At 40.2% G+C, this 19,256-nt stretch overlaps 1 protein-coding gene across 2 annotated transcripts in view; it reads left to right on the forward strand.

Annotated features, from left to right (window-relative positions):
* Positions 1 to 7,242, forward strand: part of CDKL2 (cyclin dependent kinase like 2) — a gene marked incomplete at both ends in the record, with an annotated part of 35,249 nt that extends 28,007 nt beyond the window's left edge. Inside the window, 5 exons of one of the 2 annotated variants that reach the window (XM_080697367.1) lie at positions 1,771 to 2,069; positions 2,633 to 2,726; positions 4,407 to 4,530; positions 4,962 to 5,068; positions 7,177 to 7,242. In XM_080697367.1, the coding sequence (XP_080553493.1) occupies positions 1,771 to 2,069; positions 2,633 to 2,726; positions 4,407 to 4,530; positions 4,962 to 5,068; positions 7,177 to 7,242 (690 nt within the window). The remainder of the gene's footprint in view (positions 1 to 1,770; positions 2,070 to 2,632; positions 2,727 to 4,406; positions 4,531 to 4,961; positions 5,069 to 7,176) is intronic. The other variant, XM_080697368.1, reaches the window with a different exon arrangement.
* Positions 7,243 to 19,256: the final 12,014 nt, after the last annotated feature.

Here is a 19,256-nt window from a genome sequence, read left to right on the forward strand (position 1 = left end):
CTTTGCTGTCATGTCACTTCTTCGGAGAACTTCAGTTCTGTATGCTCATCATGAACACCTAGACATGTGTGTTTGCATGTACTCACACCCAGATGTGCACATGTGTATGCAGAAAACCATATGTATGTACAGGGAACCAACACACATACTTATCCCACTTTTCTTCCTTAAATGATATGAAGGAAAAATACTGTTTTAGAATTTTATGTGAAATGAAGCATTTTTATTTATTATTACTTTTTATTTTTTGCGGCACTAGGGATTGAATCCAGGTGTGGTCTACTTCTGGGCTATACCCCCAGCCTATTTTATTTTTTATTTTTTTGCAGTACTGGAGATGGGACTCAGGGGCATATTACCTCCGAGCTACACCCCCAGCCCTAATTTTTTTTTAAATTCTTTATTTTGAAACAAGATCTCACTGAGTTGCCAAGGGCCTTACTAAGTAGCTGAGGCTGTCCTCAAACCATGATCCTCCTGTCTCAGCCTCCTGAATGCTGGAATTACAAGTGTGAGCCACCATACTCGGCTTCCAATTTTACTTTTTATATGGAAACTGGGTCTCACTAAGTTGCTGAGAGCCTCGTTAAGTTGCTGAGGCTGACTTCAAACCTGAGATCCTCCTGTCTCAGCCCCTGAAGTACTGGGATTACAAGCGTGCTCCACCACGCCCAGCTCGAAGTGAAGCATTTTAAAATTGAGATTTGAGTATTTAGTTTGTTTTTTTCTGCTCAGTTACCTAGGATCTGTTCTTGATAGGTAATACACTACCAATTATTAAGTGAACCAAAGAAAGAAAAAATTCTCAATCTTATGTTCCCTGATTCTGAATACATAAGATTTCCACTAATATGTACATATGTGAAATTACCAGTGCCAATCTCAATATCATGTATGGGGAAAGGGGGGTAGTGTGGGGAGGGAGCCTGGGGGAAGCTCACTAAGTACCGTGTACGCATTTGTATCTGAACTATGATGTGAGGCTATAATTCACTAAGAAAAGTATATTTAAAAATTGGCATTCTTTTTTTTTTTTTTTTTTTTGCAGGTCTGGGGATGGAACCCAGGGGCATTTGACCTCCGAGCTATACCCCCTGCCCTATTTTTTATTCTTTATTTTGAAACCGGGTCTCACTGAGTTGCAGAGCCTCACTAAGTAGCTGAGGCTGTCCACGAACCGTGATCCTCCAGGTCTCAGCCTCACGAATGCTGGGATTACAAGCGTGCGCCACCACGCCCGGTTTAAAAGTTGGCATTCTTAAGCCAGGTGTGGTGGGGCACGCTTGTAATCCCAGCATTCGGGAGGATGAAACAAGAGGATCGCAGTTCTCATACAGCCTCAGCTACTTAGTGAGGCCCTCTGCAACTCAGTGAGATCCTGCTTCAAAATAAAGAAGGTGTAGCTCAGGGGTAGAATGCCCCTGGGTACTGCAAAAACAAAAAAAAAGTGGCATTTTCTTGATTCCTCTTATGTTTTTTGTTCACTGAAGTTTACATACACATGCACACACACATAAACATATATACAAATACAAATATAAATCAGTTAGTGTGACTCACAGTTTGGTTCTTTTTGCATTTTCATAATAACTATCTGAATGAGAATCCAGGTTTAATTTTAATTCCATAGATTAAATAAAGATAATCATCACAAAAATATGATAACCATGAAATTCTGCTCTAGGTGACAAGTACTTTATAGGAAGAGGTGATTTTTTTTTTTGTCCTTTTCAGATCATTAACCTTCTTAACATTTTCATTAATGGTCAGGACACCAATGCTGATCCCAAAGTTAAGAATTCTAAAGTACTTAAAATAAAAGCATCAAAAACTGATGGAGAGAAAGTTGAAAAAGGCAGTAGAGCTTCAAATGCCACCTGTCTCCATGACAACGGGACAAGTCACATCAAAACAGTGCCTTCTACAAGCCTCAGAGACTGCCCCAGTGTTACCATGGATCACACAAGGAACCCAGGCACGGCAATCCCTCCGCTTACGCACAATCTTTCTGCAGTTGCCCCCAGTATTAATTCTGGAATGGGGACTATCCCAGGAGTTCAGAGTTACAGGTATGAGAGGAGAAAAATAAATCTTAAATCTACTTAATATATTTACAGTTTATAAGTATGTCAGTTTATCCACATTATTTTAGTCTCAGAATTCCGAATGCTTGTCGGCTAGCTGCTTAAAACTTTTTGATCTGTGTGTTGAAAACTATTGGGATTTGATTAAAAAAAAAATTCACCTGAGTTGAAGAGGTAGAGGTTCACTGTTTAGGGTGAAGAGGATCTACAACTATTTAGTCTAATAATGTGAAAGAAGGCTATTGTAATGAAGGAGAGCATTGGCTTTGAGGATCTGCTGCTGCATGGTTTGGCTTGTGAACACTTAGTGTGGTAAAAAGAGCGCCTTTTGGGAATTTTGCAGAAAGGAAGGTACTTTATTTTGTAGGAGTTCGGCTGTGCAAGAGGCATAAGTATAGTGATAAATGAATACAACGTTTCAGCATTTTTTATTTGAGAATAAGCTTTAAATTCTGATTAAACCATGTTACTTAGTACTCTCTGTCATTTGGTTTTGTACTTTAAAAATACTTATTATTGATTCAGTCTTACTTTTTTTTTTTTTACAGAGTAGACGAGAAATCTAAGAAGTATTGTATTCCATTTGTTAAACCAAATAAGCATTCTCCATCAGGAATTTATAATATTAATGTGACCACATCAGTAAGTTAACTGTTCTTAATGGTAGAAGAACAAGCATTAGATGGTTCTAGACTTGTATTCATACTGAATATAGTGAAGAAATGAGACTTTTATTTGGAGACATACTATGAAACCTTAATTGTGCACATATCATTCCAGCCTGTTATATTCTTATTTTATTTTTTTTTTTTGGTGGTACTGGAGATGGAACCCTTCTACCTCCAGGCTACACTCCCAGACCTATTCTTTATATTTTTATTTGGAAACAGGGTCTCTTAAGCCAGCGCGACTGGCTTCAAACCTGCACGATCCTCCTGTCTCTGCCTCCCAAGCGCGGGGATTACAACTGTGCACCACCATGCCCGGCTTAGCCTGTCATATTCTTAATGTAGAATTCTGAAAACTTAAATTATTTTTAGGAGGATTGTGGTTCTTGGACAGTCTCAGCTACTTAGTGAGGCCCTGTGCAAATCAGTGAGACCCTGTTTCAAAATAAAGAATAAAAAAATAGGACGGGGGTGGGGTGGGGTGTTGCTTGGAAGTAGAATGGCCCTGGGTTCCATTCCCAGTACTGCAAAAAAAAAAAGTCTGAAAGATTTTTTTATATTGCCATTTGTTTTAATTGTTTACAGCAACAGAGTAAATTTTCTTAACCTAATGCTCACATTTTTAGAGTAAACAAAAAGAGAAATTATCTTATTATCTTACTCATACTAAATATTTAATGAAAGTATTTATTTAACAAATATGTATATGTGTGTGTGTATGTGTGTGTGTGTGTTTGTGTGTGCGCGCATGCACGCGCGCACATGTATTTTTTGTTATATTAAGGATTAAACCCAGGAGCATTATACCTCTGAGCGACAGCCTTATTTCATTTTTTTTATTTTGAAACAGGGTCTCTATAGGTTGTAAAGTCCCTCACTAAGTTACTGAAGCTGGCTGTGAACCTGCGATCCTTCTGTCTCAGCCTTCCAAGTACTAGGATTATAGGTGTGCTCCACCAGACCCAGCTTATTTAACAAATATTAATGACCATATGTTGTGTATAAGGTACTGGAACTACAGCCAGGCATGGTGGCACACATTTGTAATCCCAGTAGTTGGGAGGCTGAGATAGGAGGATTGCAGGTTCACAGCCAGCCTCAGCTACTTAGTGAGGCCCTCTGAAACTCACTGAGACCTTGTTTCAAAATAAAGAATAAAATAGGGCTGGAGGTGTAACTCATAATGCCCCTGGGTTCAATCTCCAGTAAAACACATGCACACACACACACACACAAAAAAAAAAAAAATTAATTAATTTTTTTTCATGGAATTCATGGTCTAAAAGAAGTTCAATGAATTTAAAACATGTGTCAGATTTTAATACTAAAAACATGTATAAGTCCCAAAGATAACACAGGAAGGATCATTATTATTCTCAATGTAGTCTGCACCAGTCCTTAAGAATGCTGTAAGATAACACTGAAGTTCAGCAGAGGGATAAGGAAAAACTTAGAGCAATCAGGTTATCCACTTGTAAGAAGTTTGAAATGATTGGGTGAGATTTTAGTTTGTGTTATTAATATCCTTCAAATTTTTTATTTTAGCACTTCAAATATTCACATTTTAAGACACGAGCAGAGTAATTATGAAAGGGTGCAAGCCTAGCAGATTTTGAAGCTAATTTTTTGGTGTTTACCATTCTGATGTTATCAGGTCTCTAGTGAAAAAAGCCTTCTTCAGGCAAATAAGAAAAGAAGGGAGTACTCCAAGACAGATGTTCGTTTGCCTGAACTAAACTACAATCACCTTCCTGAACTAAGGGCATTGGAAGGCATAGGTATGTTTAGAATGCTTTCACTTTTTTCAGCCCTTTTATTTACATTATTTGAAACATACATCAATCAAACAGAATATTAAAATAATTTATAGCTGGGTGTTTGGCGGACGCTTCTAATCCCAGCATTTGGAAGGCTGAGACAGGAGGATCGTGGTTCTTGGATAGCCTCAACTACTTAGTGAGGCCCTCTGTAACTCAGGGCTGGGGGTGTCGCTTGGAGGGAGAATGCCACCGGGTTCCATCCCCAGTGGAAAAAAAAAAGAAAATAATTAATAGAACTTCCCATATTTAAGTAGGTAAATGTGTATGTATATGTATATATATATACTTATTTGTGTATAATAAGTACATATTGAGAGACAGATGTAGAATGTGAAAAACTAACAAAATGTATACGTTTTTTTATTGTGTTTATGGTTGTTTTTCTCTAGCTCGAAATTCTAGGCTAACAAAGAAAGAGAACAAAGTTGTTTCAGAATCTCGAATTCCTTCTCTGGCTGCTATTGACCTGCATACCCCCAGTATTGCCTTACATCAGGTACAGAAATGCCCTTAGCTGTAGGTTAGCTGCAACTCAGGCGTCCCTCACACTTAATGTATTTTAGGAAGAATTTACTCTAAAGAACTAGTCAGGGTTTAGTGTGTGTGTGTGTGTGTGTGTGTGTGTGTGTGTGTGTGTGTGTAAGAGAGGGAGAGGAGATATCTATACAAATATGTTCCTTTTTTGGTTTTTTTTTTGGTGGTACTGTGGGTGGAACCCTTCTACCTCCAGGCTACACTACCAGACCTATTTTATACTTTTATTTGGAAACAGGGTCTCTTAAGCCAGCAAGGCTGGCTCCGAACCAGCGCGATCCTCCTGTCTCCGCCTCCCAAGCGCGGGGATTACAAACGTGCGCCACCACGCCCGGCTTGGGATTTTATAGTTTTTCACTGCCTTAACCCTAAAGCTTTAACTAACTTTGCATGTATGTCTACAAAAGTTTGTATCCCACTATGATGTATGAATACAGTGCACCAATAAAATAAAATTAAAAAAAAATAAATAAATAAACATTTTAAGATGAAAAATTTAAAAAAAAAATGTAAAACTCTGGAATTGTTTTTATTCTTTCAAAACAAATTGTCTACTTGACATTTTACCCATGACAATCCATTTCAATTTAAAGACTGGCTATTCCGTATATTCTTTCTCCTCTATGATTTCTTTTATAATTTCTATGTTTTGCTTCTTTCCTTCTGAGAGACCAATAACATATAAAACCTTTCAGTGTTTTCTCATATGTTCCGGATACTCTGCTCACTTTTTTTTTTTTTTTTTTTTGGTGGTACTGGGGGTGGAACCCAGAGGCTTTCTACCACCGGGCTATACTCCCAGACCTTTTTTTTTATATATTTTATTTGGAAACAGGGTCTCACTAAGTTGCTGAAAGCCTCACTAAGTAGCTGAGGCTGGCTTCGAACCCGTGTGATCCTCCTGTCTCAGCCTCTCAAGCGCGGGGATTACAAGAGTGCGCCGCCACGCCCGGCTCTGCTCACTTTTTTTAATCGGTGCATTGCAGTCATACGTCCTAATGGGGCGGAGGCACACATGCGCACATCACTCATTTAGCCCTTCCCCAATTCCCTCCCATTCCCTCCCCTCCCTCCCTCTGCTCACTTTTTGTAATCGTTTTTCTTTCCACTCTTCAGATTGTATAATTTTGATGATCTATCCTCCCATTCTCTGACATATTACTTTGTCATCTCTGTTCTGATATTAAGCTCATCCAGCCAGATTTTAAATTTCAGATGTTTTAAGCCGGGCGTGGTGGCGCACGCGTGTAATCCCCGCGCTTGGGAGGCAGAGACAGGAGGATCGAGTAGGTTCAAAGCCAGCGGTGCTGGTTTAAGAGACCCGGTTTCCAAATAAAAAAATATAAAATAGGTCTGGGAGTGTAGCCTGGAGGTAGAAGGGCTTCCAGGAATCCCAGTACCACCAAAAAATAAATAAATAAATTTCAGATGTTTTATATATTAGCCCTAAAATCTCTAATTCTGTTTCTGTGCTAAGAATTCTTGTCTCTCCATTCATTTCAATTAGGTTTTCCTTTACTTGATATAGCACAGATAAAATGGCTGTTTTGAAGTCTTAAAACGATGGTTCCAACAAGTTTTGTTTTTATTTTGCAACAAGTAGGAGTGATGGGTTGTAGTGGGCCATGGCAGATCAGAACTATGTTTTTTTTTTTTTTTTTTTTTTTTTGCGGGTCTGGGGATGGAACCCAGGGGCATTCGACCTCCAAGCTACACCCCCTGCCCTATTTTTTATTTATTTATTTTGAAACCAGGTTTCACTGAGTGGCAGAGGGCCTCACTAAGTAGCTGAGGCTGTCTACGAACCGCGATCCTCTGGTCTCAAGCCTCCCGAATGCTGGGATTACAAGTGTGTGCCACCACGCCCGGCAGAACTATCTTTTAATATATGTAGAAACTAATAGATCAAAGAGTAATGTCCTCTTACTTCATCCTTTTCCATGCAAGCAACTTGAACTATGAATAGTTAATTGTACGCATCTTTTATTTGAACATCCAGAGTTAGACTTTTGGATGAGTGGGATGTTGGAAATTACTGAAAACCTGTAATGCTTGATTATTAATTTATAGGTATCAGGATCTCCCCTGTCAGATGATTCAGAGGCTGATTTGCCTCGAATGGAACACCAGCACTGAAAATCATTTTAGTTCTGAAGAGGGTAGGTTTGATATCTCATACTTAAATCTGTATAACCTTACACAGGAAATATTGAAGAAATACTGCAAAGATTTTTTTGAGCTGAACATTCTCTGGTGATTGATTCCTTGAGAGCTCCTGACAGAGAAGGAGTTGTGACGCTTAGAAAATCAGACAGATGAAATCCTCTCCATAGAGCTTTCTTCTCGTGCTCGTGGATTGGTGCATATATTAGTTCAGTGATGTGAACTGAGCATGACAAGTGCTCAAGGAGGGTACACACTCATCCCCCTTGTCAGCCTCCGGCCTGTTGAGCAAGAGACACTGAATGACTACATGGCAATCTCTTTCCCAATAAAGAGGGTTCAGTGCTGTGCCAAATGATTGACTTGCTGTTGTATATAACTTTTTAGGCAGGACTAAAAACTCTCAAAACAAAAATCAGACCTTTTTGAATAATTTGCTGTGTGACCTTAAAGCAAGTCACTCAGTGTTTAATATCTCATTAACTCTGTATAAAATATGATGGTAATAAAATCTCATTTTCTCATAATGATATTATTAGAATTAATATGTTAGCTTCTACAAAAGCATTTTGTACATCTGTGACATCAAAGATGAAATTACTGTGAGGTAAAAAAAAAAAAAAAGCTCAAAATTTAGCTCTTCATTTGCATTGGTCCTCCCAAGACCCAGGGAGAGGTGTTTGCAATGTACTATTTGAGTTAGTTCGTGTGAACTATGAGCTGATTTATATAATCTGTATAAACTGTAGGCCCTATAAAACTGGGATCTGTTTTGTCACAATCAGTTATTATTTGCATAGAAAGAGATAATATGCTACACATGATAGTTTGGATTTGTAATTATCTTAAAAACTGTCTTTAAGCCAGGTGGTGATGCACTCCTATCACCTCAGTACATGGGAGTCTGATAGGAAGATTGTAAGTTCCAGGCCAGCCTCAGCAACTTAGTGAGGCCATTTCAAAACAAATAATAAAGTAGGACTAGGGCTATGGCTGAGGTAGAATGCCCCTGGGTTCAATTCCCAGTACTTCACACAAAAAGGATTCTCTTTAAAGCTTTGTGGTGTGTGTGTGTGTGTGTGTGTGTGTGTGTGTGTGTGTGTTACTGGGGATTGAACCCAGGGGCATTATACCTATGAGCTACACCCCTAGCCCTATTTTTTATCCTTTATTTTGAAATAGGGTCTCACCGAGTTGCAAAATGCCTCACTAAGTAGTAGCTGAGGCTGTCCACAAACTGTGATCCTCCTGTTTCAGCCAAATACTGGGATTTCAAGCATGTACCACCATGCCTGGCTAAAGTCTTGGGTTTTTTTGTTTGTTTGTTTGTTTTGGTGGTACTGGGGGTGGAACCCAGAGGCTTTCTACCTCTGGGCTATACTCCCAGACCCATTTTATATTTAATTGGAAACAGGGTCTCACTAAGTTGCTGAGAGCCTCACCAAGTAGCTGAGGCTGGCTTCAAAGCTGCACGATTTTCCTGTCTCAGCCTCCCAAGTGCGGGGATTACAAGCGTGCACCACCATGCCCAGCTAAAGTCTTGTTTTTAATACATAAAATCTAAGGTTTTCTTAGGCTGCATAGAATGCAACAACAATATCAGTCAATATATATATTATGAAAAAATAAGTGAGATAGAAATCAGTTTCTGGGAAGATTTTATGTATAATATTTGGTGGTGTACTTTTCTGTGCTTTTAGACGCTGCTCTAGCACTTGAGATGGCATCCTCTTACAACAGGAATGCTAACATCCAGGAAGAGCATTCGTGGTATCGATTGTTTCCTCCTTAACTGCCTACATTTTCCAGAAAGGCTTTGCAGAAGAAGGAAAGACAAAGACTACCATGTAGGAAGATCAGGATGATGGAACAAGTGCCCCTCCCTAACTGTTATCCCAGTACTTTTCCAGTCTTGATACTGTTTCAAGATATATACAATGAAAGAATAGTGATATGGTTCTTGTTACATGAATATGTACTTGCTGTTAGTAGATTGTGTATTTAAAGTTACCCAAGATTAAAAATGAGTAAAAAAGAGACACATTATAAAAGGTCATATTATTCATGCTTTGAACTTTGTGTGTAATCTCTATTGTTTACAGTTGAAGAAAATAAAGAAAAACTAGGATCAGTAAGAAATGTTTTCTAACTACAAAGATACACTTTAAAATCTCATTTAGGTATTAAGGAGATAGATAACTGCTGTCCATAGACAGATATGGATCTTTGGTTTCTGTGATTGCTGTTGGTGTCCACCGGGTGTACCATGGGACCTGGCCTTTTTGCTGATATTCTCAGCCACGGGAATGCGGATCTGGCAGAGAAGCCATTGGCTTGGAATGACTTAGTGCAGCTCTGACATTGGTTAGCCCTCTGTTCTGGACGATCCTGGTCTGATGATCCTGGGTGAAGGAGCATAATTGGAACAAGAGTGGACAAGAGGGATTTTGAACATATAACTTCCAAATGGGTTAAGTACTGTGCTTCTCATTTAAAAAAAGAGATGGGAAGCAGGGTTAACTGTTGACCCGGCTGGTGTCTCTTCTCTAGGCCAGTTGCTATTGAGCCACCCAGCAGAAGCAGCTTTGGGGAAGAAATGTTTGTTACTATAAACTCTACTTATCCCTGGTATTTTGCAGTCAGCAGTAGAACCCAGGGTCGTCCCTGTTGCCTTGTTACCTCAAACAGTTGGGCCTCCCCAAAAGCTCTTCACAAAGGCACAAAGCCATTCCACATGTGTCTTCTAGCTCACGGGACCAGTTTTAGGTGGGAGACTTTGCCTTCAGGTCCTTGGTTTCTAGCCATGCTCTACATTTGTCATTTAGAGAATAATTGTTAAAGGGACCAGAATTTGTGTAGGTCTTTCACCTTAGCCAATTAATGGTGTTTTCCCCCCAAAAGCCTTTGACTAGAACTTAGTACAAGAATTTAACTAGAATTTTTCTTGATTATTCTGAGAAGCTTAATATTAAAATTCTGACCTTAGACACTTGGGCCTCAAAAGAGTAGAACATTTAAGAGGAGGCAAAATAAAGGGATTCAACATAAGAGTCTGGTTTCAACATACAAGTGCTAGTTAAATTAAAATTTAGTTTCAATTTAAAAGCTTTATCTTTAACCTCTGACCAGGTGTTTGACTAGATTAGTGAGGCTAAAATGCTAAAAATAAATAAATAAATAAAAATATAGGCATTACGAGGCTTCTCATTAAAATATTTTATTTTTACTTTGAAAAAAATATTGCCAATATATACTACATGGAAATCAGACATACTTAAAGCCAAGTGGCACCACAGCTTATTTCAATGCTCTTTTTATGTAAAAATAGGAGTGAAAATATTAGCTCAATGTCTGAGAGTCTAGGATCAGTTTCCTTCTAATTTTTATACATGTTTTTGGTGTCTTTTGCATATTAGAAGACCTTGTGAACTCTAAAATTAAAGAATTAAATATCATTTACTTATATCCATTTTGACACTTGAGGGTTATATCTGGTTAGAACCTGGGAAGACCTAAGAGAAAAAGGTTTTGTAAATTGTAGCTAAAGATGGTGAACCAAAATAATCCTTTTTTAGTTTATGTTTATTTAATCTCTTTATAAGGATATGATTTATTCACATACTAATATGAAATGTGTACTAGTATGGGACAGTAGGCTTGCTGTGTGTATGTGTATCTTAAAATTAATAAATATTATCTCCATAGACGGTTTTAATTTAGATTTATTTATTTATTTATTTATTTTTGTGATACTGGGGATTGAACCCAGGGGTAGTCTACCTCTGAGTTACATCCACAGTCCTTTTTTTCTCTTTATTTTGAAACAGGGTCTCACCAAGTTGCGGAGGGCCTCATTAAGTAGCTGAGGCTGGCCACAAACTTGCGATCCTCCTGTCTCAGCCTTCCAAGTACTGAGATTACAAGTGTGTGCCACCACTCTCAGCTAATTTAGATTTATTTGAGTGACTATATATATATATATATACACACACACATACATATATATACATATATATACATACACATATATATACATATATATATACATACATATATATATGTGTGTGTGTGTACACACACACACACACACACACACACACACACACACACACACCACAGTATGGTATTTAATAAATAAAGTTAAAATAATATGTTCTTTTTTTTGGAAATTTTGGATATGGGGCAGCAAGTTAATTTTCTTGAATAGCTGGTGATCTAAGCAGCATGGTAATAAAATAACATATCTTACAAAGACTGCCCAACAAAAGTGGTGACAGACCCAGGCTTAGCACCCATTTCTTTTGATTGGGAATCCCTTGCTTGGTTGAAATGCCGATGTCCCATATAAATGGGAACATAGAAGACGTGACTCTCCCTTTCGGCTTATTTATTTTGGTTGTGCTACAATCTAAGACTGTATCTGAGCCAGATATGTTGGTACACACCTGAAGTTCCATTACTTGAGAGGCTGAGACAGGAGAAGCATAGGTTTGAAGCCAGCCTTGGCAACTTACAAGGTCCTTAACAATTTAGCAAGTCCCTCTTTTCAAATAAAAAATAAAATAGGGCTGGGGATGTAGCTTGGAGGTAGAATGCCCCTAGGTTCAATCTTAGCATCACAAAAAACCAAAAACAACTCCCACCTGCAAAAACAACAAAAAACCCTGAATCTATACTCAGCTGTGAGTCAGATTAGACTGAAAAAATGTGGCTGACTTGCTTTGTAATCCCTCCTGCATACCAAACCACTGGCAGGGAATTAGAGAACCACAGGAGTGCTGCTTTGAAGACTATAGTGTAGTCTTGGAGAACTGGGCTAAATGCATTTTTCTGTGTTAAGTATGTTTACATTACAAAGGAGCCCTTAACATTCTTTTATTTATATGAAAAAATCATGTTTTTATATTGTTTTCTAAAGGGTCTTTTTTTTTCTCTTGATAATTTCGAACATGAAATAACTTGAAAATGTAATTAACGTACGGCTTGTCTGCTTAACATGCCTTTCTGAGAAGTACCTTACCACAAATGTTGACATCATCACTTATAAGTAACTTGTGATTTAGAGCTCTGTGTTTATAGATATTTGTGGAAGTCTGATGTTGAGTGCAAATGTATGCTTCAGTTTAGATTTTTGATTCTGCTAGATTATCCTCCAAGAAAGCTATACAACTTTATATTTTCACCGCAGATAAGAAAAATCTATTTCTTTACATTAGGTGTTACTAATAATTTTCATTTTGGCCAGTCATATATCTTTTTCATTTTTCTATATTTATTGGATATTTAAATTCCTTCCTCTGTGAATAGAAGATATTTTAAAAGATATTAAAGCTGGGCGTGGTGGCGCACGCTTGTAATCCCCGCGCTTGGGAGGCAGAGACAGGAGGATCGCACAGGTTCGAAGCCAGCTGCGCGCGCTGGCTTAGGAGACCCTGTTCCCAAATAAAAAATATAAAAATAGGTCTGGGAGTGTAGCCCAGAGGTAGAAGGGCTTTCAGGAATCTCAGTACCACCAAAAAATAAAAAATAAATAAATAAATAAAAGATATTAAAAAGACATCAAGCCAGGTGTGGTGGTGCACGCTTGTAATCCCAGCATTTGGGAGGCTGAGACAGGAGGATCTCAGTTTGCGGACAGCCTCAGCTACTTAGTGAGGCCCTCTGCAACTCAGTGAGACCTGGCTTCAAAATAAAGAATAAAAAATAGGGCAGGGGGTGTAGCTCAGAGGTTGAACGCCCCTGGGTTCCATCCCCAGTGCTGCAAAAAAAAAAAAAAAAAAAAAAAAGGTCAAATAAGCCAGGCGTGGTGGCGTACTTGGGAGGGGTTTTCGGCTAGCCTCAGCTACTTAGTGAGGCCCTTTGCAACTCAGTGAGACCCTGTTTCAAAACAGATAATAAAAAATTGGTCTGGGGGTATAGCTCAGAGGTAGAATCCCCCTGGGTTCAATCCCTAATTCCACACAAAATAAAAGGTCAAAAAGATTTAAACTTGAATATTGGAGGTATTTCTATGTTTCTCCTATCCCTGAAAACTAAAGCAAACACCAAATTTAGAGAATATGTATATGTGTTATATATCCATGTTACATATGGTATATGTAATATGTATTAAAATCACACAGATATGAATATATTCCAAATATATTGTGGATAAAGAGTTACATTTTCACAAACAGAAGAATCTACTCTAGTTACACTTGTAAGTAGAGTGCTCAGGGCCCATGTCTGTCTAGTCTTTGGAGGAAGCAAGTCAAGGAGAAGTAAGCACTTCTAAGGTAGAGAGATGAAGGAGAAACCAATTCTAGGGTAGAGGGATGTAGAAGTCAGTCCTAGGGTGGGGGCTGAAGAAGTCAGTTCGCTTGAATGGGCAATAGCTATTTAAAAAGAGCTATGAAGCAGCTGAGCTCTGGAGTGGCTGGCGTTGGTCTTTCATACATTCCACCGCTCCTTGGGCTCTGCCGGGACTGCCCAGTGCTGCCAAGCTATAATCCAGGAGGTGGCAGTAAAGCCCCACTCACTGTAAACCAGAACCATCCCAAGAGGAAAACAATGGAAGAACCCAAGGTGAAATTTACCTGAGAGCTATTATCTGTTCCTTTTTGCATCCAGTCAATAGTCGTCATTTTAAGGAGTGCTCAGTCATTTGAGTCACAGGGGTAGCTGGGGAGGACTGTAGTAGAGGGGCCATTAGATGGTACCTCTAGTGGAGTGATGCTCCCTCGTGGACCCTTGACCACCGTAGTAGTCTATGATAATAAGGGGTTTTGAAGCATATTGGGAGCAGAAGAGACCCAAGCACATGTCCTCCTCAGTCTCTATGATTAGATCAGGATCCCCTAATGTCAGTGTGTGGCTAGTGACTCAAGTCAGCAAGGCAGAACCAGTGGCTGGTAGGAGCATGGGAGTGACGAGGAGGAGCCATGGATGTCACTGAGACTCGGGAGTAAAAGACAATGAGGAGACGGGTTTGTAATTCTAGCATTTGGGAGGCTGAGACAGGAGTGAGGCCCTTTGCAACTCAGTGAGACCCTGTTTCAAAATAAAGAATAAAAAATAGGGCTGGGGTGTAGCTCAGAGATAGAATGCCCCTGGGTTCCATTCCCAGTATTGAAAAAAAAAAAAAAAAGACAATGAGGATGTAGAATTACAAAAGTAAATTTGCCTTACAAAGTGAAACTGGGCAGATGGGAAAAGGTAGTGTCCAGAAGGCGGACCAGACCACTCCTAAGAGTACCAGTCTAATAATGGTTCTGAACAACTTTGGAATTATTTGGAAAAGTGCTTTTCAAGTGTGATGTCTAAGTGGCAAAACATAAGGTGATCCCCTTACAATGAGTGGCGATTTGAAAATTAGTCAGTGCTGGCCCTGGCTTGTTTTCTTGTTTAGGTTAGTTTGCACAGTGAGTCCCAGACACACTTCCAACCTTGACAGCAGTTGACTACTATGTGTAAGTCAGCCATCAGCCCACTGAAGTTCTCAATTGGAATAGGAAAGGGCATAATTTTGGGGGGAGAGGAATAAGCCATTTATTTTGTGTCTAAAATTTAAGCCCTTAATATACCTTTCAACAATGATTTTTTGAAAATCACCAAAGAAGACTGAAAAGGGACTATAGAAGAGGAAAAAAGTATCACCAGTATGAAAACAGAAGAACACATTTTGAACAAAGTTTCATTGTTATAAGGATGAAATCTGCCTCTATCCTGAGTGGTCTAATTCTCCGGAGAATTGTGAAAGCTATATCTAAAAAAGCTAAGATGTCAGCCGGGCGTGGTGGTGCACACTTGTAATCCCAGCATTTGGGAGGCTGAGACCTGGAGGACTGAGGTTCACAGACAGCCTCAGCTACTTAGTGAGGCCCTCTGCAACTCAGTGAGACCTGTTTTCAAAATAAAGAATAAAAAATAGGGCAGGGGGTGTAGCTCGGAGGTCGGATGCCCCTGGGTTCCATCCCCAGACCCGAAAAAAAAGAAAAAAAAAGAAAAAGAAACAAAAAGAAAAAAGATGTCTATTATATGCACAACATGTAATAAATCTTTCAGTTAAGACATGAGCAAGGAAGTAGATACATTTTGTTGGCAAAAAAAATCAGTTTCTTTGGGGGTATTAGACAAATATTTGAAGAATAGCAATTAAAGATCCATCTAACATAATTATTCCAGAAATCTATGAATCCGTGTGTCTGGCCGACCCTCCCTCCCTCCCTCCCTCCTTCCCTCCCTCCCTCCCTCCCTCCTTCCCTCTCCTTCTCCCTCCTTTCCTTTCTTTTCTGCCAGGGATTAAACAAAAGGCTTCACATTCTGCACACTGAGCTACACTCTCAGCCAAAACCTATGTGTCTTTACCTGGTTTTTAGAGGAGGGATTTTACAAAGTACACTGGGCTGTGATTTTTCTAAGTTATATATTACTGCTAATAAAAGTCTGAAAATTACAAAATTATGTTACCATTAAATAGAGGACTCTCTATCTCTGATTACCATTGCAGCCTACCCTCCAACAAACTACTGAGGAAGAGATATTGTATCTGTCTGTAGTAAAACAGGGAAAGATTCCCACTGTTCTTACCTTAATACCATGGATTTGGCCTGTACCTCAGTTTCACACAGATGGAATTTTATTGCATATATTCATAGTCATGCAGTAAGATTCATGCATCTCACATTCTTAGTTGAGCTTCATCTATGTTATTGTAAGTAACACAATCCATGGTTTTTCATTTCTCTGGTGTTTCAGTGTAGGACATTCACATTTCTGCTGTTGATGGACATTGGTGGTGTTTGCAGTTTAGAGGCATTCTGTGAGGCTGCAGTGATTTTACGTGGTGTTTGTTTTCTCTAGGACTTGCTGAGGTGTGTGGAATTGATTGTCTCGCATGTTCATAACAGTTGTGTCTACTCTTTTATACCTTCTACCCTTGCTGTATTGTCATACTCAAAGTCCGGGACCCCAGGGTGACAGAGACCACCACCACACATAATAATGCAAACAACAGGAAGGGGTTTATTGGGGGACTAGCTCGAGCTAGGGTTTAAGTCCCTCCAACGCAGTGGAGTCTTGACCAGGACCCCGAGTCTTTGTTCCAAGGCAGTTTTATACATTTCACCTCCAAAATGAAACGGGGATTTCTTGAGAGAAAACCCCGGTGAGTTCTTGTCTACGGTGAGTGAAGAATGACACCCGCAGACCTCAGGAAGGGGAGTAAAAGGTTTATTGGAAGCAGCAGGGAATGGGGCAAGGGTGGCTGAACACCCCCAAAGGGGCTGGAACTCTGGGGTCCAGCAGCTGCCTTCAGGACAATACTTGAGAGTAGCCCAAGCCGAATTGCCTTCAGGTGCAGGCTGCTTTCTTCCGGAGTCCACGCGATCTGCCAGAAGGGAATAGAGAAAAGTGGGAATAGAGAAAAGTGGCCGAACACCCCATAGGGGTGGTCGGAACTCCGGGGTCCAGTAGCTGCCTTCAGGGTCACTACCCGAGTGTTGCCCGAGCCAAGTGCCTGTCAGTTGCAAACTACTTTCTTCCAGAGTCCACGCGATCTGCCAGAAAAGAGGTACAGGTCACCCCTAGGGGCCTGGTCAGCCATGATGTCCAGCAGAGGCCTTCAGGTCACTACTTGAAAGTCGCCCGAGCCACGTGCCCTCAGATGCACTCTGCCTTCTCTCAGGGCCAACACCACCTGCGAGAGAGAGAACAGCTCCCCAAAAGGGGAGGGGGTCCCAAGCGGGAAAGTCCCCGCTTTGCCATCCGACTGGCCAATGCCTGACCGCTTGCAAGTCCGTTTGTGGTTAGGGTGACTTTTGGGATTCCAAGGAGAATTTGCATAGGGCATTTGCAAGTCCTTTGAAGGGTCTCCTTTCAGGAATGCCAGACTTGCTCGGTGGGTTTGTTGATTAGGAAACTCAGGATGGCTTTGTGAAGCTCTGGCCTTCTTATCTCTGAGCCTTTGGAATTTCAGGCATTTGTCGCCCCTCAGGAAACTCAGGAAATTAACTTTTTTCTACCAAGGCCTTTTCCCTATCTGCCTATTTCCTTTCTATCTCCTCATTATCACAAGCAAGGACAGGATACTTGGTGCCTCCCATTTGGTTCTTGCCTTCTAGGGTTGGTTGGGAGTTTTTCATCCTGACCCAGGTGCCAAAACTGGCACTTAACTGTTAGTTGTATTCCTGAAACTTAGGTCTAGCATGTTTGCTGTATGGATGAAGCCTGTCATGGCCCCGCTTTGGTCCTACAGTATTTCTGCTGTTTAGAACAAACCTAGAGCTTTCCACTGGGGGCACCGTGAGGTCTGGCCATGAGAGGAGACCGGGAACTATGAGAGGAGGTCTGGCCATGAGAGGAGAAGAGACCCAAGAAAAGTGTGAAAGAAAGAGGAATACCCCCTGACTATTACCCTGCCCTGAGATGACCTGGTCACTAGCCTACTAACCAGCAGCATACACGACTACTCCTGTACCTCCCCTTCCTTGCCCTGTAAAAACCCCTAGTCTGTAAGGAAAGGGGTTCCTGACTCTGTGGACTCTCTTTTCCAGTCAGCCCCATCCCCCAGCTTTACTCCAAATAAAGCCTGTTCTGGTCTGATGAGCCATATTTCCTTTGTTCCCATATTTCCTGACACCTATAGGAATCTAATATTTATTTACACATTATAAAAATAAGTCAGATCTTCTCTGTGCTGGAAAAAGTGGTGGTTCTATTTTTTCCTCTTGATAAAAGTAGCTGAGCTTTGTAATTCTTGAGTATCAGCGCCAGCTCTCTCTAGCTTAGGCAGCTGTCCTGGGAATTTGTAGTCACTGCCATCAAAATTGGATACTTCCTGTCATGGGTCGAATTCTGTTCTTCAAATTCATACGTTTAAGTCCTTACTCCCTCAGCACCTCAGGATGTGACACATTGGAGATGAAGAGGTGATTAAGTTAAACTGAGCCCTTAAGATGGACACCAATCCAATCAGACTGCACTTTTATAGGAAGGAGAAATTTGGTCATTGATGGCTTGTGTGCCCAGAGAAATGTGAAGAGATAGCAAGAGAACTGCCGACCACAAGGCAGAAAGAGGCCCCGAGGAGACTGATCTGCTATCACCTCCCTTTCGGACCTCCAGAGCCTTCAGGCCTGTGAGAAAACAAATCCCTATTGTTTAAGCCACCCTGGCTGTGACATTGTGTTAAGGCAGTCCTAGCAAACTAATGTAACTCCTCAAATACTTCTCAGATGACATAAGGTGATATTTATTTATTTATTTATTTATTTATTTATTTATTTATTTATTTGTTTTGCAGTACTGGAGATGGAACCCAGGGGCATTCTACCTCCAAGTTATATCCCTAACCCTACTTTTTATTCTTTATTTTGAAACAGGGTCTCACTGAGTTGCAAACAGCCTCACCTAAGTAGCCGAGGCTGGGTGCAAACCTGCAATCATCCTGTGTCAGCCTCCCAAATGCTGGGATTACAAGCGTGCACCACCATGCCCACCTTGATATTTATTTATTTTTGTTTTTTTTATATTTATGGAGATTTTTTCTTTATTGAGAAACTTAAGACTTGGGTACATCAAATAAATCCAATTTGGGGGGAATCAAAACCCACAATACAAAAAAGAGTCAACACTGTCTGGGTCAATATTTATTTTTTTAAAAGCAGCCTCTTTTAACCCCCCCCCCCCATACTATGGATGGAACCCACAGGCATTCTATATCTGAGCTACACCCCCAGCCCTACTTTTTTGTTCTTTATTTTGAAACAAGGTCTCACTGAGTTGCAAAGGGCCTCACTAAGTAGCTGAGGTTTGCCTTGAACCATGATCCTCCTGTCTTAGCCTCCCGTGTGCCACTAAGCCCAGCTCAAATTCAGAAATTTAATGCTGACATAATACCATTCTCTAATACATTCCCCATATTTAAAATTTGCCAGTTGGCTATACAACATTTTTTATGACAGTCTCTCCCTCCTCTCCAACCTCCAAGATCTAAACAAAGATCAAGG

Source organism: Muscardinus avellanarius (assembly GCF_963383645.1).
Source record: "Muscardinus avellanarius genome assembly, chromosome: 6".
Classification (NCBI taxonomy): Eukaryota; Metazoa; Chordata; class Mammalia; order Rodentia; family Gliridae; genus Muscardinus; species Muscardinus avellanarius.